This window comes from Lampris incognitus, chromosome 2, assembly GCF_029633865.1.
Source record: "Lampris incognitus isolate fLamInc1 chromosome 2, fLamInc1.hap2, whole genome shotgun sequence".
NCBI lineage: Eukaryota > Metazoa > Chordata > Actinopteri > Lampriformes > Lampridae > Lampris > Lampris incognitus.
Window position 1 is genome coordinate 28,012,830 of NC_079212.1, and position 18,680 is coordinate 28,031,509.

Sequence of the window (18,680 nt, forward strand, 5' to 3'; positions counted from 1 at the left end):
TTAGCATGCTGAATCTTCATGTGATTCAGGGGTGGAGCAGTATTGGATGAATCATCCCTGTATTAACATCACCGTTACTGCCCTCTCAGAATTAGAATCAGAAATACTTTATTAATACCCAAGGGAAAACTGGGTAGCCTCTCGTGGCTAAAATCATCTCTTACAAACAGACAACAGTTCATCAGCATCAACAGCTGCACCTCCTTCACCACTCCTCTGTCTCAAGGTGTCCCCCAGGGTTCGGTGCTGGGTCCTCTCCTGTTCATCCTTTACATGCACCCCCTTGATAACATCATACGTCGTCATTGTCTCCACTTCCACGGTTGACATCCAGCTCTTCATTGCCACTAAATCCATCACCACTACAACTTACTCCAGTCTGAGCAACTGCCTCACTGAAATCAAATCATGGATGCAAGTCAATTTGCTCAAACTAAATTGTGATAAATCTGACATGATCATCATCAGTCCCAAATCCCTTACCAAAACCACTCACAACTTCTGCCATCAATAACTCCACGTTGTCCCCGTCCCCACACAACCACAACCTCGGAATCATTTTCAACAGTAACCTCTCCTTTGAACACTATGTCAATCAAATCACCAGAACTGCCTTTTCCCACCTAAAAAACATAGCTTGTCTTCACCCATCGCTCTCTTTCTCTGCTGCTGAAACCTTGATCCATGCCTTCATCACATCCAGAATTGACTACTGCATAAGCATTCTCTATGGCTTATCATCTAAAGTCCTAAACAAACTCTGGTACATCCAGAACTCTGCTGCTCGCCTGCTCACCCACTCCACTGTGACCACATCATTTCTGTCCTCCAGAACCTCCACTGGCTCCCTGTTCCACAACAGATCCAAATCAAATCAAATCAAATCAAATCAAATCAAATGTCTTTATTTCAAACATGCAAAATAAAATAAAAAATATGAACAAGCATAAATAAAACAAAAACAAATGATAAAAATAAAACCATTAGAATTCAACAAAAGAATAACAAATATTATATGTTCAAGGAAGTTACTACTTATTCTCCTCACTTACAAAGCCCTCCATAACCAGGCCCCCTCCTACTTCACTGACCTGCTCCGCTACCATACTCCTTCCCACAGCCTTCACTCCGCCGATGCTAACCTCCTGTCTCCACCACACAGAACCATGCACCGGACCTAGGGAGACAGAGCCTTCTCCATTGCTGCCCCCCTCCTCTGGAACTCCCTCCCCAAACACATCAGAGACTGCACTGATCTGTCCATGTTCAAATCATTAATCAAAACTCACCTCTTCAGAATTGCCTTTAATGTGTGATTAATGTTGTGCATTTCATGTTTTTGGTATGTTGCTAAGCGTCTTTGAGTATTTTGAAAAGCGCTGTACAAATAGAATTTATTATTATCATTAACTATCTCAATATTCACCCTGCTTCTTTTAAACTTTTGACTGTTGTGTTTATGACTGCAGCAGATGCAGCTGAACTATACACAGTTCAAGTTCTAAATGCCACTTAGTCTTTGAAAAGCTGACCTAATTTTCCAGCTCACAGTAACCAATATACTTGTTCACCAATGGCCTATATATTCCAGAGGCCTCAATTATTTTTCCATTTTTACTGGTGTAATATTTAACCTAATGACATGAACATTAACATCAAGTATGGCAAGTAAGTTTGAATACTCACAGGAAGATTTAACACTAAGCTCACAGAATTAGGAAGTATCCAACAATGTTTTAGACAGACTATCTAATCGTGCTTTTGCATAGCAAGGGGGAACGGTTCAGAGCACCGAGAGAAGCCTTTCAAATGGCATTTCCATTAGTGCACAGTTTGGTGTGGAATGGTTGCAAACTGTTGTCATTTCTGGGTTTTTGGTAGTTTTGATAACCGTGCTCAACAAGGCCAGATCGTGCTGGAGGGAGGGGTTCATGATGTTGGTATTCAATGATTGATTTTACATTCATGTCACATCCAGTTGATATCCTACAGGGCCATCATTGCACCCTGTACTAATCCTACAATGTGTACCAAAATAGCAATGATTAGGCATTTGTCTTTTGTGGTCAGAAAACCAAAACATCAGAATTCATGTTGTGGTAAGTGGAGGAGATGCTGGTGTTGACCAACATGTGATCAATCAACACTGGCTTCACATGCACAGACCCTGTTGCATGGTGTCATTTAATGTAGTCATTGTAGTTTTTCTGTGGGATTTTCTAGTTTTAATTTCAGCTCCAGCGCAAAAGGAAACATAAACATAAACATTAACTTTGCACATGGCTCCTCTGCTGGCACAGTGTGGCACACAGTGGTGGGGAGGCAATGGGGGGCAAAAAGGTATTCAAATCAAAACTGGTAGGCGCAACACATTGTGGTAGTTGTATATGGGCCATCTTGGATTAGATAATCACAACCTGCTTGCTGTGTAAATCCTGTCATAATTTGTCTTCATTTTATGTGTTTTTACTTAAATTTGTTCCTTATCATAGATGAAGACATTGCCACGTTCTCCGAACCCAAGTTTCCCACAGAGTGTTTCTTCCTGACACTGCACACACACCACCTGTCCATCCTGCCAGGCTGCAGGCGCTACATTCGCAGGCTGCGGGCCATCCGTGAGCTCAACAGGTACACGAACATACACTTTCCCTCTGTCATTCTCCCTAAACCTCTCAGATTCACAGATTATCTTAGTATGGGCTTTATGTAAGTATTTACTCTTCTGTGTGTTTCTTGTGTCAGGACTGTAGAAGAGCTGAAGAACAGCGAAGGCCAATGGAAGGACTCTCCCTTGGCCAGTCGACACAGAGAGATGCTGAAGAGATGCAAAACCCAGCTTAAGGTTGGTTTCATATGGTTTTCCTTTAATCCTAATTAAGTCAATCGACCTTTGGTTAAAAAAACCCTCAAAAGGATGACTTACAATTAGCTTTTGCATCTTATTGGAGCATGATGTTAAAGGGATTGTTTTCAGACCTAGCCTTCCTACCTCAATGATGTAAAAAGCTGCAAGGGGTGTAATAACAACACAGTGTTATTATGGTAATGATGTGTGACTTTGTCCTGTCAGAAACTGGTGCGGGCCAAAGCCTGTGCTGACGCGGGCCTTCTGGATGAAAACCTGTTACGCAGATGTCTGCAGTTCTACAGCACGGTCATTCAGCTCATTCTACGTATGGTGGACCCTGCCTATCCACAGTGAGTCTCCTGTGACTGACACATCATGTTGCCACCATTGGCTTGATGTGATGTGAGAAGAAAGCAGTAGAGGTGGTTTTGCATAAAAGGGTTTTGTTTTCGTTTTTTTCGAGTTTGTTTTGGTATCTCTCTGGATAGTTTCCATTGTCTGTCATGACATGTTTCATTTCAGAGTTGGTCAAAATCAAATAGATCTAACAATGTTCTGCCTAATGTTTCCTTACCTGGTTGTCCATCTCATACACAGCATTACCTTGCCACTGAACCCAGATATTCCCAAAAGCTTTGCTGCTCTTCCTGAGTTCTACATCGAAGATGTAGCAGAGTTCCTGCTTTTCGTTGTGCAGTGAGTTCTCTCTCTCGCGCTCTCTCTCTCTCTCTCTCTCTCTCTCTCTCTCTCTCTCTCTCTCTCTCTCTCTCTCTCTCTCTCTCTCTCTCTCTCTCATATATAGCTGGGTGGTTGTTAAAGGATTAATGTTTGAGCTATGATGTTTCTCATTGGAAAGTAAGTCACTTTTATTTAACATGAAATGTGCTCCCCTCAGGCATAACCTGTAATTCCTCTCTTCCCCTTCTCCCTCCTCTCTGCCAGGTATTCCCCTCAGGTCCTGTATGAACCATGTGTTCAGGACATCGTCACCTTCCTGATTGTGTTCATATGTAGCCAGAACTACATCAGGAACCCATACCTTATTGCCAAGCTGGTGGAGGTTCTGTTTGTCACCAACCCAGCTGTACAGCCACGCACCCAGCGGTTCTCTGAGATGATGGAAAACCACCCACTGTCCATCAAGCAGCTTGTCCCTGCCCTCATGAAGTTCTACACCGGTGAGTCCTAAGAGCCACGCGCTTCCTCTATTAAAGAATACATGTTGTGTCTGTAAGGTTTATTAAGATAACTTAAGAGTTTGAACTAGCAAGACATTGTTACATAAAACTGACCCCAGTCCTCCCACCAGATGTGGAGCACACTGGTGCTACCAGTGAATTCTACGATAAGTTCACCATCCGCTATCACATCAGCACCATCTTCAAAAGCCTCTGGCAGAATATTGGCCACCACGGTACCTTCCTCGAGGAATTCAAGTGAGTTTGCTGTTAAACTGTCAGAGCTGCTTAGTAGAAACCAGAATTTTTCCATCCAAAGAACCAAAAACTGGCAATCTTGCAACAGTTTAAAGTAATGACTTTGTCAGAATGGTTAGGCCTTTCAAAATGCGTTAAAACCTTTTCCTTAAATGTTAAATAATGTCAAATAATTGATTACAAAATAACAATGGCTTTTAAAATGTTATTTAAATAGTTAATGGTACCGAGTGAAATAAAATTGCATATTTTAAGTAAGTTTTGGTCTGGAAGGTCCCTGAATAGTTGATTCTCTAGCCATCCAAGATTTTTGTATAAAGAAGTCCCTAGACTTGATAAACCCATATTTAATATTAATAGTCATTGATATCAGTGTTTTCGTGTAACCCCAGAAAGTTGAATCAGTTCATCTGAATCATAATTAGGTTTATTGGCCACGTAGGTTTGCACACACATGGAATTTGACCCCGGTTTTGTGGCTCTCACGGTGTACTTAACATAGAATAACAACACAGCAACAACAATCTTCAGATATATACACAAGGATTAAATATATGCAGGCGAAATAAGAGACAACAAAGTGCAGTGGTGCAGAGAGTATATCAGAGATGCTGAAATAAATGTTATCAGGTTACTTACATACATGCCTGAGGTAGATGGACATAGTAGAGCGTACCAGTATATGTACAATGTGCAATATATACAAAATAGTTGGATCTATTCTGGACACAGCATTTAGTAGGAGAAATGTTTCATCACTCATCTAAGTGACTTAGTCAGTCTCAGCTGACTGCAGGTATCCCCTAACCTTATAAACAGCACAGTTGCTTAACGACCACAACCAATGATCTGATTGGGGAATAGTTGCAACGACAGCATTGTAAAATGGCAACAGATGTACTTTTAAACCCCGCCCCTGGTTGTTCCCTCTTCACATAGATGGCCTCTTTGACTCCCTGTTCAAACCAGTGTTCCTCCCTATCAAGGATTTGCACATCCTCATCCTTGAAAGAGTGGCCACTGGCCTGTACATCATCATGGCAATTGGCACATGAAACCGATCATTGGTTTCTGTTGTTATGCCACTGTATTGTTATAAGGGTGGGGATACATGCAGTCAGTTGAGACTGAAGATGTCACTGAGATGAGTGATGAAATGTTTCTCTCCATAAATGTTGTGTCCAGATGAACTGATTCAACTATCTGTGGTTTCTCCCACTGAACTCTCTCAATGAACCGATTCAACTTTCTGGGATTTCCGATTCAACTTTCTGGATTATTGAGCATGTATCAAGACATTTTCGTTTAAGCAGAACACTATTTTTTAAGAGAAATTGACTTTATGTGACATTGTCTTAAGAAATCCTCACAATTTAACTGTCTTCAATTATGTTGCCCACCCCTCTTGTAGCTCTGGGAAGCAGTTTGTGCGCTACATCAACATGCTGATCAATGACACCACCTTCCTATTAGACGAGAGCCTAGAGTCCCTGAAACGCATCCATGAGGTCCAGGAGGAGATGAAGAATAAAGAACAGTGGGAGCAGCTGCCCAGGGTCCGTGCTCAAACATCAAACAAATTATTATTCAGGCATTAATCACACTAGAGAGCCAATTCAATTCAATTAAATTTTATTTGTATAACCCAATATCACAAATTACAAATTTGCCTCAGGGGGCTTAACAGCCACACAACATCCTGTCCTTAGACCCTCTAATCGGATAAGGAACAACTCCCTAAGAAAAACCTTTAACAGGGAGAAAGCCACTGTTTGATTTTGTGAACTGATTTACACTGTGATGAAACACAGAAGTGGAGTGGACAGAAACACAATGACAACATGGGAGCAAGAGATATTTTAAAAATTCATAAGCAAATGTCTTGCATTGAAAAGTATGGAAAAAAATCCAGAACAAGCAAAGATGCTGCCCAACAATTAATCAGGGAGTTTTGATACCTGGAACAACAGGTAAATTTAATTCACTACCAGGATAGAAAACCAGCCGAAGTGCAAGGACCCAAGAGACTTGGACTGCAAGCCATCAGTTTAACTAACTTACAGTGATTATTACTGTGCTCACTAGCTTTGGGACATGTTGGCATGTCCCTAGTCTAGAAAATTCATGGCACTTTCTTAATTCCACTTTGGTGACTACCGGTTAAGATAATGGTGGTGGCTGATTTAATTTGAATATATCTCTCACCCCAATCTCACCCTTTCCATCTAGGAGCAGCAGCAGAGCCGCCAGTCTCAGCTGACTCAGGACGAGCGGGTGTCTCGTTCCTACCTCGCGCTGGCCACAGAGACAGTGGACATGTTCCACATCCTCACCAAGCAGGTCCAGAAGCCCTTCCTCAGGCCTGTGAGTACTTCTTGAACTCAAAGGGCATACACGGAAGTCAGACTTGCATAAAACCAACATAGGCTATCTGTTGAGAAAGGCTATGAGAAATGTCGGTAACTTAGTGGTTTGCATTGTTTCCTCATAGAGGGTCCTAGGTTTGACCCCAATCTATCTTTGTGGAAATGGTATGTTCTCCTGGAGTTTGTGTGGACTTCCATCTGATTTCTTCCTTGAGTCCAAAGACATGCATGTTAAGTCAATTGAAGACTTTAAATTGCCCATAAGTTGGATTTGTGCATTAGGGATTCTGTGTGGGGGTCTTATGATGTGATGGACTGGCAATCTTTCCTTGTCTTCTGTCCAGTGCCTACTGAATTGGATTTAGCAGAAATAGAGAATGAATGGAATTTACGCACGCACGCACGCACGCACGCACGCACGCACACACACACACACACACACACACACTAACAAGGCAATAACAAGGCAGTGAGTCTGTAGGGACATACACACAAGGCAATGAGTCTGTAGGGATACCTATGTTTTAATAAAATGTGGATGGATGGAACAAGACTGGATAATAATAAATCAAACTTATATAGCGTTTTTCTAACACTCAAAGTCACTTTACAATAAATGGCGGTGAAACAAGATAACAGATAAACATAACACAGACATACGGGGTGGATGGGAAGGGGGGACTACGAGAGGGAGAAGCGGCAGCCAGTCACACGACGCCAGCAGTACTCTCCGACAAACAGATACAAAAGGGCAACAAAAAACAAAACAAAACAAAAAAAACAACAGCACTGTCGACGTTGAGTTTCTGAAGGGCTTTACTCCCGTAACCTATTCCTCTCCCGAGGTATCCACTAGGCAGTGGCACTATTTAACCCATAGCTGGGGGCTGGTTCATGGGCATCAGGGAATATCCACACACCGGTGGGCCTGCGTACCGCACGTCTAGGGGCCAGACCTCCTCCGAGTCCCTTGTAGTTCAGCCAGGGTCCAAAGTGTACCCAGTTACTGTGTGTTGCCACGAGGAGGCACTACATAGGGCTTGCTGTCGGAGAAGCTATGTACTGGCAGGGAGAGACTTAGATGCCCAGCTCTCCTGTTCGCATTTCTACTAGCCAGCGATGTGATAGGCACAGAACACTACACCAACACACTAGACCCTTCACAACAACCTGACTTCTTACAGAAGAATCTCAGACACACAATGGATGTTGTTGTTGACGGATGTTTTTGACTGTTTCCTCCTCCATCCTCAGGAGCTGGGGCCTCGTCTTGCGGCCATGCTGAACTTTAACCTCCAGCAGCTGTGTGGGCCCAAGTGTCGGGACCTGAAGGTGGAGAACCCGGAAAAATATGGATTTGAGCCCAAGAAGCTTCTAGACCAACTGACTGACATTTACTTGCAGCTTGACTGTGCCCGTTTCGCCAAGGCTATTGCAGATGACCAGGTTCAATTCAGTTCCAACTTAACTGACTCATGAAGGAATTCAGTTCACAGTTGGGGTCAGCAGTGACAATGAAAGATAATGACAATACAAACTGCAAAACTTGCAAATGTTTGCAAAAAAATTGGCACTTAAAATGGTGGTGATGTTCACCATTCAGCAGGTAACCTTTATTTCTGATAAAAAAAATAAATGTAAAAAAAAGTGCTTCTACAATAAAGCACAACAAGGGAGATAATCGCAGTTAACATCACAGTTATGTTCTGATCTTATGACCAGAACATAGCTTTTTGTTATGACACTTTCTGTTGAATGTATGACGTTCATATATTCAGTGGGTTTTTTTCTTGGTCTCATTTTAAGTAGAGTACTTAATGTATTCAAAGAAATTGATTACAAGGTCAACACTTGTTCTCAACATTGCCTGAGGTAAAGAACGCTGAAAGAGCATTTTTTTCCAAGACTTTCATATCCCAAGTTCTCTATATGTTCTTTTCCACTGGAAATTGAATCAGTTCATCAGGACACAACATTTAGTGGGAGCAATGTTTCATCTGTCATCTAAGTGACATGGTCAGTCTCAGCTGACTGCGGGCATCCCCCAACCTTATAAACAGAACAGTTGTAATGACGACCGACTGAAAGGGATTGACCGAGCCCTTTCTTGTTTGCAGTGGTGATGGACAGGTTGACAGATGAGCTCAGGTAGGAGTCTCTGTGGACTATGATGTTTGTGGATGACATTGTGATCTGTAGCGAGAGTAGGGTACAGTTTGAGGAGAGCCTGGAGGGGTGGAGATATGCACTAGAGAGAAGAGGAATGAACGTCAGTAGGAGCAAGACGGAATACATATGTGTGAATGAGAGGGTGGACAGTGGAATGGTCAGGATGCAAGGAGTAGAGGTGATGAAGGCGTATGAGTTTAAATACTTGGGGTTGACTGTCCAAAGTAACGGGGCGTGAAGAAGAGAGGTGAAGAAGAGAGTGTAGGCAGGGTGGACTGGGTGGAGAAGAGTGTCAGGAGTGATTTGCGACAGAAGGGTACCAGCAAGAGTTAAAGGGAAGGTTTACAAGATGGTAGTGAGACCAGCTATGTTATATGGTTTGGAGACAGTGGCACTAACAAAAAGGCTGGAGGTGGCAGAGTTGAAAATGCTAAGATTTTCATTGGGAGTGACGAAGAAGGACAGGATTAGGAGCGAGTGTATTAGAGGGACAGCTCGGATTGGACGGTTTGGAGACAAAGCAAGAGGCAAGTTTGAGATGGCTTGGACATGTGTGGAGGAGAGATACTGGTTATATTGGGAGAAGGTTGCTGAATATGGAGCTGCCAGGGAAGAAGAAAAGAGAAAGGCCAAAGAGGAGGTTTATGAATGTGAGAGAGAACATGCAGGTGATTGGTGTGACAGAGGAAGATGCAGAGGACAGGAAGAGATGGAAACGGATGATCCATCGAGGCGACCCCTAACGGGAGCAGCCGAAAGTAGTAGTAGTAGTTGCATGATGACTGAAAGCAACGATCGGTTTCATATGTAAATTGCTGTGACCATTGACTATAGATCAGAGAAGGTTGAATCAGTTCATCTGGATACAATGTTTGACAGATACGTTTCATCGCTCATCACTTAGATGAGTGATGAAATTATTAGATGTGTGTGATAAGATTGCATGTAATTAGATGAGATATCAGTGACCTCTCACTGATGGAAATAAATGGTGGTGATGTTCACTCATCTAAGTGACCTCTTCAATGTTGAAGAGGTCACTTAGATGACTGATGAAACCTGTCTGTCTGTAAACATTGTATCCAGATGAACTGATTCAGCCTTCTTTGATTTTCTTACCTGGATTATTGAGCATTCATAAAGACATTAACTATAGATTTACAATGGCCATGTGTACAATGGCCACTATTCACAGAGGATTGGGGAATAGTTGCAATCACAGCATTGTAAAATGACGAACGATGTACTCTTAGTCCCTCCTCGGTTCAATGATGGTCAGTCCCGTTCCCTCTTCACATAGATGGACTCTGTCTCCCCCTTCAAACCAGCGTTCCTCCATATCAAGGATGCACATATCGTCATTCTTGAGTGGCCATTGGCCTGTAGATCATCATGGCAATTTGCATATGAAACTGATCGTTGGTTTCTGTTGTTGTGCCACTGTATTTTTTATAAGGGTGGAGATACTAGGAATGTTGTGTCCAGATGAAGTGATTCAACTTTCTGGGATTTCCTTATCTGGATTATTGAGCAGGCAGCATCGTGGTGCAGTGGTGCAGTGGTTAGTGCGGTCATGTCACAGCAAGAAGGTTCTGGGTTTGAGCCCCGGGGTAGTCCAATCTTGGGGGGGGGGGGGGTCGTCCTGTGTGGAGTTTGCATGTTCTCCCGGTGTCTGCGTGGGTTTCCTCCAAGTGCTTCCGGTTTCTTCCCACAGTCCAAAGACATGCAGGTCAGGTGAATTGGCCATACTAAAAATTGCCCCTAGGTATGAATGTGTGTGTGTGTGTGTGTGTGTGGGCTGTGTGTGTGTGTGTGTGGTGGCCTGGCAGCCTATCCAGGGTGTCTCCCCGCCTGCCACCCAATGACTGCTGGGATAGGCTCCAGCATCTGTGTGACCCTGAGAGCAGGTTAAGCGGTTCAGATAATGGATGGATGGATTACTGAGCATGCATCAAGATGTTCCTTTCTTATTTTCCTAAAACATTTTACCTCTTCTCTGATTTTTCAACAGCGGTCCTACAGTCGAGAGCTTTTCGAGGAGGTGATCTCCAAGATGAGAAAGGCCGGTATCAAGTCCACCATCGCCATTGAAAAATTTAAGCTGCTATCGGAGAAGGTGGAAGAGATAGTCGCCAAGAACTCTCAGTCTGAAATGGACTACAGTGATGCACCTGACGAGTTCAAAGGTGTGTGTGTGTGTGTGTGTTTGCGCGTATGCGTGTGCTTTCATGTGTATGTGTGTGTGTGTGTGTGTTGGTTGTCAGCATTTCTGTGTAGGACTTCTTTTTCTTAATCACATGTAATAGATCACAAAAGAAGTTCAAGCAACTTTAAAATTTCCTATTTTATTGCCCTGTGTATTCCTTATGATCGAGTTCTTACCCAGATCTGGAAAAGTATAGAAAATGCATTTCCAGGTCTTAAAAGTTGTTTGCATTATACAGGCTGTGACTTGTGTTCAGTCCTGACACACATGACTTTACATTTTTTGTACTTGTAAAGCAACTATATTTTCAAGTTGTTGTGGAGAATGTTCTCTAGCAATAAGGTGATATGGCTTTGTTGATAGTCATTTTGTTTACAACCTAACAGGATGCATTTTGCTGAACACACTTGAATTCCAATCATGAAATTAAGGGTTGTTGCATTTTTCACTCAGTTTATGATACCCCTGAAAATGTCCAAGTAGTTAAAAAGAAGTCGCCTCTGATCCCAAGTCAATCCATGCAAACAGAATACAACTTTACCAGCTTCAATCATGGTAGAATCCCAGACATTTAGCAGGGGATTTGTGGTGCATAGAGACCATATAGACAAGTTAGAGCAAGGCTATCCTATAACTACGGACTTAATATAATCTTGAGGCAGAATGCGGCACACATACCACCTTTGATTCCTAGATATGTCAGCCTGCCCACCACACTTGTATGAAGTGTGCCATACGGAACACTTCGGTGTCAGCTTTCTGAACGGTGTTATCAACCCCCCCCGCCAGATCTTATTTTTAAACATGTAACACACAAGCCCCATCATGGTAACCTTGTGACATTTCAGTGCAGGATTCATTTAATGCCTTTTATTTATTTATTTATTTGGGGGGGGGGTCCGTTTTATTGAGTTATACCAAGGTCCATACAAACAGTGTACCTATTTACATAGGACTTAGAAGCCTCATCTACCTGAGTCTTCTGTAAAACACAATTGTAACAGAAGGTAATAACACTAAGTTAAATTAGACAATACAGAGGCAAATAAGGGCCAATAAAGTAAATAAAATACATAATAAAAAATAGAAAACCAAACTTAATAAATAGAACCAGAATGTTTGGGTGTACCTTCATGATACTCAGATCTCTTTACAAAAAGTTAGGAAGGAAAGAAAAAAAAAAGATGAAGAAAATCCCATTAAACAAATGATGGTCATACAGGTGTATCCAATCCAACTTTCCCATCTTTTCAAAAACTTGTCCTGTTGTTGCAGTCTAATAGAGAAAGTAATTCTTTCCATCCTAAAGATATCATAAATAATGTCAATCCAATCATCAATTGTGGTATTTCTGGTTTTAGCCACTTTCTAGTAATGGCTTTTCTTCCCACTGCACTTAAAATCCAAAATAGATATCCATCATAAGAGGTAACATTTTCTGATGGCAGGGTACCAACACACAGGGTCTCTAGTTTAAATGGGATGTCCACCTGGATTGTTTCTTGGAAAACTTTATGAACCTCCAGCCAGAAAGGAATTAATACTGGGCAAGACCAGAATATATGATAATGATTTGCCTCAGAGAAACCACATTGTCCCCAGCAGTTGGAAGATTTGGTATAATGACTCTTTTGAACTGGAGTAATAAAGAACCTAATGAGGTTTTTCCAGCAAAACTCTCCATAAAGCTAAACTTGAAGTTTTCCAGTGCAGCCCACATAAATTCTCCCACTCTTACTCCGTTATTCCAAGGTTTCCTTCCTTTTTCCATTTTTGTTTCACATATCCATCCATCCAGTTACCGAAGCCGCTTATCCCAACCGGGGTCGGTGGGATGCTGGAGCCTATCTCAGCAGTCATTGGGTGGGGAGACACACTGTACAGGCTGCCAGTTACGTTTTGTTTGTTGTAGACCCTTATAAAGTTTTGAGATGGTTTTTCTTTGGTTGGAATTCAAAACATAAGCCTCTTTGAAGATTTTTAGTATAATATTATCCAAGTATAATATTATCACAGATATGATTAGTATAATATTGTCTGTGATGGCTTGGTGGCCTGTCCAGGGTGTCTCCCCGCCTGCTGCCCAGTGACTGCTGGGATAGGCTGCAGCATCCCGTGACCCCAATTGGGATAAGCGGCTTGGATAATGGATGGATGGATTATCCAAGTACAGTTGTTTATTTATCTTCATTAATTGCTCCATATAATGTCAACCTTGAAGAAATCTGTAAAAATTGTTATTATTCAAGCCATGCTGCATCTTCAAATTTTGAAAAATCTTCATGGACCCCTGATGCAAAAAAGTACAGTATGCCGTTAAGCCTTGAATAAGTCACCCACCCCTTAAATCTTGCATCTAATCTATTAGGTACAAAATCCGGGTTATACGCACACCATCTCAAAACTTTGATAGCCTCCTTAAATAATTTTGGGCTATTACCTTGTTCCACAGCTTAAGTGGCAAACTACTCCATGGATTGCCCAAATCAATTAAGTTTTTCATCAAAACCTTTTCCCCAATTACAGCTTCAATTGGATACTCCTCTGTTATAGTCTCCTCAATCTGGATTACACCAACAGGTCAAAGGTTTTAATTGAGCAGCAAAATAATAATCTTTTAGACACAGGAGTGCGACCCCTACCTTGTTTTTAGCTAACTATAGACTCTGATATCTAATTCTAGGTCTTTGCCCTTGCCCAAATCAATTAAGTTATTCATTAAAACCTTTTCCCCAATTACAGCTTGAATTGGATACTCCTCTGTTATAACCTCCTCAATCTCCTGCCACCTAGAAAAATATTCTGGATTACACCAACAGGTCAAAGGTCTTAATTGAGCAGCAATATTGTAATCTTTTAGACACAGGAGTGCGACCCCTGCCTTGTTTTTTGCTAACTATAGACTCTGATATCTAATTCTAGGTCTTTGCCCTTGCCAAATTTACCTCAAAATAAGTTTGTCCCATTTCTGAAATTATTGGTCAGGTAGATCTAGTGGAAGACTGGAAGAGATACAGCAATCTTGGTAAGATATTAATTTTAACCAATTCAATTCGAGAACTAAAATTAAGAGGAGGTATTAGGTTCCATCCCCTTACTTCTTCCCTAATCTTTTGATTAAGAGGGAGGAAATTGATGGAGAATAATGAAAAAAAAATTTTTTTTGTTGGTATATTTACTCCCAAATAGCTTGTGGATCCCCCCCCCCCCTTTTCTCCCCAATTGTACGCGGCCAATTGCCCCACTCTTCCGAGCCGTCCCGGTTGCTGCTCCACCCCCTCTGCCGATCTGGGGAGGGCTGCAGACTACCACATGCCTCCTCCGATACATGTGAATTTGCCAGCCGCCTCTTTTCACCTGACAGTGAGAAGTTTCGTCAGGGGGACGCTGACACTATTCCCCCCGTTCCCCTCCCCCTGAACACGCACCCCGACTGACCAGAGGAGGTGCTAGTGCAGTGATCAGGACACATACCTACATCCGCTTCCCACCCACAGACATGGCCAATTGTGTCTGTAGGGATGCCTGACCAAGCCGCGGTAACACAGGGATTCAAACCAGAGATCCCCATGTTGGTAGGCAACGGAATAGACCACTACGCTACCCGGACGCCCCGGACCATAGTCCTCGTTACTTAAAACTGAATCTTGATCAAAGAAATGCATTATGGGCTTTTAACTTTGTTGGGAGTACGTTATCCTATGCTGCCATCTCCTTGCTTGCTAACCCGTAGCTAATTCATTTCTTTTAATGAGGCCTTTTTCATGGCCATTTCCTGTTCTTTGGGTTTTGATAGGCGCACTTGTAACTCTATGATATCAAAAACTTGGGCTATCTGGGTTGGATTTTCAAAAGTTAGAGACCTTTACTGCATTTTTGCTAATGATGTTTTTGCTCTTTGTAAGTTGTATTTTACCGTTAACCGTATTGTAATTTATTCCTTATACTACTTATATTTTGCACTTATATTGTTTAGACAGTACTACTTTTTATTGCTGATGTTATATTTTCTTATCTCTTATGTATGCACCATGTTGAGGTTGACACAACTGCAAATTCGTTGCGCTTGCACAATGACAATAAAGTTCTTGACTCTTGAATGGATGTTTCTCTAGGTGATCCAAGCAAGCCTCCGGGCTTCGCACCTAAATTATTGGGATTGTGTGTCAGCCAGACAAATGAACTCAGACCGCCTTAGATGTGAGAAAATATTAAGGGGAATCAGTATTCTGCAGCTGAAGCTGAGAAACACTGGAGGTGTCAGGTGTCTCTTGAAACCCACCAGTTGTTTTCAAGAAGTTTCATGTGACCTTGACATGCCTGCTCCAAGTCTGTTTTTGTGAGGTGTTTGTTGTTGTGGTTATCATCTGCTTGTTTATTTATTTGCGAAACTGCCTTACCAAAGCAGTACATTCACTACAAAGTAAAACCAGTAATTTAGTTTCTATCGTAGAATTGTACAGATTTATGACCAAAATAATATGAACATTATTAAGTCCTGCTGGTTTGCTGGCTTGTCTCAAAATGTAAGGAGTTTTAATCAAAATAGGCCATACCACACCTTTCATGTCACAGAAATAGGAAAGGGTAACTTGACCCATTGTAGTGGCTAAATGTGTCTACTAGTGCTGCTAATGCCTATAAATCACTTCTCTGCAGTGTGCCATAAAACTATTCAAGAGCTCTAAACCAAGAGCCATTAAATGATGGAGCGTTGTGAAGTTTTTTATCTTGGGTTGTTTTGCGCATTGATTCTGTATTTAAATAAAATAATATTTATGTTCAACAGATCCTCTAATGGATACCCTCATGACTGATCCTGTGATACTGCCCTCTGGGAACATTATGGACCGCTCCATCATCCTGCGCCACCTGCTCAACTCGCCCACCGACCCCTTCAACAGACAGCCGCTCACAGAAAGCATGCTGGAGTCAGGTAACTGATCCATGATATATTTTCACCAGGGTACTGCAACATCACGTTTCACTAAGTTGCTGTTTTATATGGGCCTTTTACTGAAAGGAAGTTAGAAATATGTAGTCAGTGCTTCTAACAACAGTACAATTGGTTGTCTAGTTTTTGAAACAAGGCAAATGATTTTGGGACACAAAGTACAGTATGATTATTATTATTTAAGTTTTCTGAATGTTGGACTGCAAGCACCAGTTTCCATGCTTGTTCTTAGGTTGGGCTCTGTTCATTTATTTTTTTTCTCTTCATACAGTCCCCGAGTTGAAGGAAAGGATCCAGACGTGGATGAGAGAGAAGCAGGGGAGGCGAACTGTCTAGCAGCATCATCTGCACTGCTAACCATCACATAGGGATGATGGCAACTCCCCTGAATTCGATATCATCAACACCACCACAAACAGCAAAAAAATAAAAAATAAAAAGGACAAAAGAGGAAATCGTATTTGATTTTTACCCAGCTTTATCTTTTTTTGTCTCAGATCATCGTTTGATGGTCCTTTGCTCTGATAACGAAACATAATAAAGTTAAGACTTTTAAAAAGGGGTTTTTTTGCTCATGATTTTGTGTATATATAATGATATATACATATATTTAACAAGAGCTGAGGCATTATAATGCTGCGAGGATAAGTTGCCACCACGTACAAGGTCTAGCAGCAAGGTGCATTCATTTGCTCCATTGATCATGTTAATTTTTCTCGCTCTGTTTTGTAAGATTGTATGTTGGTTTGATAAAAAAACAACTTTCAAATATGTGAAGGGTAGGGAAATACATTTTAGGGAGGGGATTTGGGGAGAGGGATTCTACTAAAATGGCTTTTCTCAAGTTTCATTGTCATGGCACAATGATGAGCAAGATAATCAACATTATGTTTGCTTTGAATCATTCAGTTAACAAAGTATACGCACAACCTTGTGCTTGTTACTGACGGGGCTTAGAAGTAGAAATATGCCCAAAGGATGCAGCTCAATGTAAACTTTAAGCCTAAATGCCTGCTTTCTTCTGAGTACAGCGGAAAGTCGAGCAGCCCTTTTCCAGACTTGTACGGTTGATCCTTTCTAGTCCTCCCTCCCCCATTCCTTTTCTTTGTTGAATTTGATAAAGACTGACTTCTTGTGTGTGCATGGCCTCAAGTCTAGAACCTCCTAAGCGCCTCATGGACAAATAACCTTTATGGTGAAGCTGAACAAACACGAGAGAATGTAGCATGAACACCAGGCACAGTCGTAGGAGCGCACCATTGAAAAGTCTGCCCTTCACCGCCATCAACATCTCAAGATGGTCTCTCTCAAAGCGCACTGTACCTAACTTGACCTTGCTGACCTTAACTGTACAGCAGATTATTTCTGTTAACCACATACCTGTTTTGGAAGCTAGGATTTTAAACTGAAATAAATGATGATGCACACATCTTCACAACTAGTCTTGCTTTCTGGGGGTATAAGATACTTTTATCAATTTATGTGTGTGTTTGTTTTTTCGTTGTGATATTTGATAATTTACTATTGGTAGTTTTGTGTTTTTCCCTCAAACATTAAACTAGTGGATGAATTCTGGGGACCCTCCGTAGTTCAGAAGGGAGAAAATTAGCACAACAGTCAAAATTAGAACATATATCATTTTATCCTATATCGTGATTAATGGAAAATATCGCTGAGTAGCCAAGGTTACTCATCGGTTTGCGTACAGATTCGGGGATTAAAAAGAGGATGTTTTGATTTTGTAAGCGAGTCCCTGTGAGCAGTATAAAAATGCAAGTGCTTCAATTTTCCTGCTAGACGGCGCAATTTCTAACTTCTGAATGCCGGGTTATGGTGCGGCGGCGAGTCGAAATCCTGCAGTATGGCGTCACGACCAGAAACGACGCCCTTCCGTTTTTTGCGGCCCGCCCATTGGTTCTCAAGCTCTATAAATCAAACCACTGCTTCGCGTTGATTGGTTTGTGAAGCTGTCGCTCTGTGTAGCCGAAGAGGGAGTTGACGTAATCTCTTCGGTAAATCAAGGCGATCCATCAATTCTGCTTTCGCCTGTATGCAGAAATACAACCAACCGCCTTTTATTTTTTTATCTGAATTTGGAAAATAGCCTCATCAAAGAGACGCCGTGTGCAGTGAAAGCCAATCCGGTGGACGATACTGCTTATAATAATGGGAGTTTTTCATAAAAGTGGACTTGCATTTTCTGCTCGCCGATTCTGATTAAACCACATTTTGACGCCCGCTAGTTCTCGTCGCTCTCCTATGGTGTTGCTGCTGTCTTCGTGAGAATACAAGTGAGTCAAACGTAGACCCCCTCTTCCAGTTATCATGGAATGTTAAAATCCGTATAGATCTCTCATTCGGTGGTGTTTTAGTGGATTAGATGGATTAGCATTACATTGATCGTTGGGGTAGTACTCGATATTCGGGATTCATGGGAGTGGAGTATTCGGATGTTGTGTCAGATGTCTCGCTAGCCCAAGTTTAAAAAGGAAAGCTAGTCTTGTTTAGTACGTATTCTCGATATCTTAAAGGGTAAAATACTTGATTACTTTGTTTAATTAACCAAGTACAGTTAATATTTTAGACGAAATTGTCCCATGGAGACTTACAAAGCCACACTGCAGAATACGTCTTAAACGTTGTAGTTCGTACCTTCAGGGTTATGCATATAATCCGTGAAACAAAATAAGGGTTTTCG

At 41.8% G+C, this 18,680-nt stretch overlaps 2 protein-coding genes across 3 annotated transcripts in view; both read left to right on the plus strand.

Annotated features, from left to right (window-relative positions):
- The window catches only part of ube4b (ubiquitination factor E4B, UFD2 homolog (S. cerevisiae)), a 35,223-nt gene extending 18,786 nt beyond the window's left edge, over nucleotides 1-16,437 (plus strand). Inside the window, exons 16-27 of the mRNA XM_056272790.1 lie at nucleotides 2,493-2,631; nucleotides 2,746-2,845; nucleotides 3,074-3,201; nucleotides 3,449-3,547; nucleotides 3,794-4,029; nucleotides 4,161-4,287; nucleotides 5,699-5,843; nucleotides 6,517-6,651; nucleotides 7,908-8,099; nucleotides 10,834-11,008; nucleotides 15,818-15,964; nucleotides 16,254-16,437. Of these exons, the coding sequence (XP_056128765.1) occupies nucleotides 2,493-2,631; nucleotides 2,746-2,845; nucleotides 3,074-3,201; nucleotides 3,449-3,547; nucleotides 3,794-4,029; nucleotides 4,161-4,287; nucleotides 5,699-5,843; nucleotides 6,517-6,651; nucleotides 7,908-8,099; nucleotides 10,834-11,008; nucleotides 15,818-15,964; nucleotides 16,254-16,318 (1,688 nt within the window). The 3' untranslated portion in view covers nucleotides 16,319-16,437. The remainder of the gene's footprint in view (nucleotides 1-2,492; nucleotides 2,632-2,745; nucleotides 2,846-3,073; nucleotides 3,202-3,448; nucleotides 3,548-3,793; nucleotides 4,030-4,160; nucleotides 4,288-5,698; nucleotides 5,844-6,516; nucleotides 6,652-7,907; nucleotides 8,100-10,833; nucleotides 11,009-15,817; nucleotides 15,965-16,253) is intronic.
- Nucleotides 16,438-18,024: 1,587 nt separating this feature from the next.
- kif1b (kinesin family member 1B) overlaps nucleotides 18,025-18,680 on the plus strand; it is a 77,249-nt gene continuing 76,593 nt past the window's right edge. For both annotated transcript variants that reach the window (XM_056273846.1, XM_056273847.1), the window contains exon 1: nucleotides 18,025-18,273. The gene's annotated coding sequence lies outside the window, so the exon portion shown is untranslated. The remainder of the gene's footprint in view (nucleotides 18,274-18,680) is intronic.